The following is a 3,718-nucleotide window of genomic DNA, read 5'->3' on the forward strand; positions in this document are numbered from 1 at the left end:
GAAAAAGTTTTCACTCAGTGACATGTACAACACTGGCGAAACTCGGTGCGCCACAGTTCAAAACTCCGCACCTGTTGTGACTGAGAAGGGAATGAGACAAGTTGGTGCAGTCACTTCTGCTTAACTGGAGAACTATTGACTGTCGTGTAGACTGTGAGTGCAAGTGGATCAGTCGTGCTTCCTTTATTCATTTTTCCGAGGGTCCACTGTAAAGAACACTTCGTTAGAGGTGGACCAACTGAGTGCAGAAGCAGAATAACGCGCAACAACTGGATGAACGAAGATACATCCGTAGAATACCTAAATCACATCATCAAGCACACTAGATATTCACCAGAGAAGAAGACTCTCCTGATACTCGATAACCATGACACCCACGTTTCTCTCAATGTTGTGGAAACTGTAAATAAATCTCATGTTGTTGTCTTGCTTACAATACCACCCCACACCTCACATAGTTTTCAACCTTTTGATCAATCAGTATATGGTCCCTTTAAAACTGCTTGCAACAGAGCCATGGATGAGTGGCTACGTTCTAACTCCAGGATAACTGTAACAATCAACGAAATTCCAACCCTGGAGAACTAAGCCCAAATGATTGCCTTGATGCCATTGAACATCATTGCAAGCTTTCAAGTGACAGGTATCCATCTGTTCAACAAGGACATCTTTCATGAAACAGATTTTAACCCTGCTACTCCAAGTGATCGCGAGCAAGATGCTGCTGCTGAAGATGGCACTGAGGTGAATCCAACTCCTGAAAATTCAAGACCACCAGTTGCTGAGTCGTCAAGTGATGTTGTCCATCCACAACGACAGCAAACAGATGGTGTTGAACCATCCACCTCCGGTAACCCTGATTCACTCAATCCGTAGAATGTCATGTCTCTTCCATGTTCTTCTGTTTCCAAAAGCAACAGAGAGAAAAAAATGCGAAAGCCGGTCGCAAAAAAGGCAACACAAAGATTCTGGCTGACATCTCTGAACGCCAGAAGCAGCCCTATCTGAAAATCTCAAACGGAAGGCATCTGCCAAGAAGCCAAAGTGATGTTTCTTAAAAGCTAAAAGGAAAAGGGCATGTCCCCCAAGCTTCAAAACCTCTAGTTCCAGTGAAGCAGACGATAATTCAGAAGTTGAGCACGATGACAAGTCAGATGTAAGCAAAAACATGGATATCATTGAAGGTGACTTTGTGGTTGTCAAATGCGCTGGAAAATCATGATTTTTGAATTACATTGATCGAGTTGATGTATTCAATGGGGAGGGATTTTGGTTTGAAGGTGTCTTCCTGCGAAAGGCTGCTGGAAAAGTTGGGGCTGGCAACCCAATGTATGTTCCAAATCCAAAGGATGAAGTAGGCTTTGAACTGGAAGACAGCGTGCATAAGCTGCTACCGCTAAAGAGCGTTGGCAGTTCTGCCCATTGTTCTGGCCAACTTATGTTCAACTATGACTTGTCAGTGCGCCATCTGAATTGACTTAATTTCTGACTTTTATCTCCATATCCAAATGATGAAGCTGGCATTGATGAGCAAAATATTATGCCTTTGTTGCTACAACCTTACTGGTGGTATTTCTATGTGTATTTGGGACGCTTTTGTTGAAACAAAAAACCTCTGTGTGGTGAGCCGCACCTTTTAGAAGTAACAATCAAACCTTCCTCAAAAGGATAAGATGGATAATGTAGTTTAACGAAAGGACAGAATAATCGCAGCTGCAATGTTTGGGTCAAGAGTCTGCTTGATCTGAGACAACTAAACAGGAACAACTACAAAAATAAAATTTGATATATGTAAACATATTTTTATCTTTTACTTGTTTCAGTCATTGGACTGCGGCCATACAAGGGCACAGCCTTGAATAGTTTAGTCGGGCAAATCAAACCCAACGGTTATTTTTTAAGTCTGGTACTTATTCTAACCGTTAAGTTACAGGTACATAAACAAATGAACACAGAGTTGTGAATCAACGGAGCTGGGGAACAACCACAAAGATATATATATGTGTGTATATATATATATATATATATATATATATACTCTTTACTCTTTTACTCTTTTACTTGTTTCAGTCATTTGACTGCGGCCATGCTGGAGCACCGCCTTTAATCGAGCAACTCGACCCCGGGACTTATTCTTTTGTAAGCCCAGTACTTATTCTATCGGTCTTTTTTGCCGAACCGCTAAGTGACGGGGACATAAACACACCAGCATCGGTCTAGCGATGTTGGGGGGACAAACACAGACACACAAACATACACGTGCACACACACACACACACACACATATATATATATATATATATATACATATATACGACAGGCTTCTTTCAGTTTCCGTCTACCAAATCCACTCACAAGGCTTTGGTCGGCCCGAGGCTATAGTAGAAGACACTTGCCCAAGGTGCCACGCAGTGGAACTGAACCCAGAACCATATGGTTGGTAAACAAGCTACTTACCACACAGCCACTCCTGCGCCATATATATATATATATCCACTTCTCCCTAGCTCTCCTGTGTGACCCTTCTGTCCACCCTTCGCCATGATAGATCGCTAGCCACTACACATTCTTTATTTTCTCTCCTTGTTTCTTTCTGTGTTCCTTTCTGTGTTCCTTTCACTTCCCCAGCGTCAAATACATCTGTTTGTTTTGTACACCACCTGTCTTCGTCTTTTGTTTTTTCGTGAATTCTCCCTATATATTTACATACATACATACATACATACATACATACATACATACATACATACATACATACTACATACATACATACATACATATATATATATATATATATATATATATATATATATTATATATATATAATATATATATATATATATATATATATAAATAGATGAGTGTATTTTTACCTTGTTAACAATTAACACCGAAAAATAAATAAATAGTTACCAAGGCAGCAAAAATCTCACAAGTAAAGGTGTTGTAACTCCTTGTTTATAAAGGTAGAAACTTCGTGTTTACGTTGAATATTTGAATAATATGAATAAAAATGGAGTTAACGCAGGTGTAAACAAATATTTTTACTTTCGACACATGTTTCGAAAATTCCACTGATACTATTCAAAAGAATAAATGGTATAAACAATGCAATCTTCTCTTCGGGAAAGTGAAAAAAACGAAACTCGTCAATACGACATTTTAGCAAAAAATGATGGATTTGTATAGCGATAGACAGAACGCTATTAATATTGTTTAAAAAAACGTTATATGATATAACGTCATAAGTAGCTAACAGAAAGAGTAGGGATATTAATAGTGAATGTTAAATATAAAGGAAATTAAAGTTTAAATTATATATAATGATAGAGACTACTTATATGCACTAAATGTATGTTTTTGCCAATGCTTACATCTGTATGCTCGCTCTATAACCGTGTTTACTAGAGTATTTTTAGAAAAAATAATGAAAAATAGCTCAGAATTGCGGAGAAGACAGAATTTCCCTTCACAAATACTGATAGGGCACAGAAAGTGTGTCTATAGCCAGCTGGAGGAGGTATCTTCCTGGGGCTACAAACTACAGTAGCATCCACCCTTAGGGGTTAGCCATATTCAAATGGTAAATATGCGTCACGATATATATATATACATACATATATATATATATATATATATATATATATATATATATATATATATATACACACGCACAACGGATTTCCCTCATAGTTTTCGTCTACCAAATTCACTAACA

At 38.1% G+C, this 3,718-nt stretch overlaps 1 protein-coding gene across 1 annotated transcript in view; it reads left to right on the forward strand.

The window, feature by feature from the left end:
• Positions 1 to 594: 594 nt before the first annotated feature.
• LOC115220017 overlaps positions 595 to 3,718 on the forward strand; it is a 34,719-nt gene continuing 31,595 nt past the window's right edge. The window contains exon 1 of the mRNA XM_036509810.1: positions 595 to 850. Coding sequence (XP_036365703.1) covers positions 595 to 850 — 256 coding nt within the window. The remainder of the gene's footprint in view (positions 851 to 3,718) is intronic.

This window comes from Octopus sinensis, linkage group LG15 (genome assembly GCF_006345805.1).
Source record: "Octopus sinensis linkage group LG15, ASM634580v1, whole genome shotgun sequence".
NCBI lineage: Eukaryota > Metazoa > Mollusca > Cephalopoda > Octopoda > Octopodidae > Octopus > Octopus sinensis.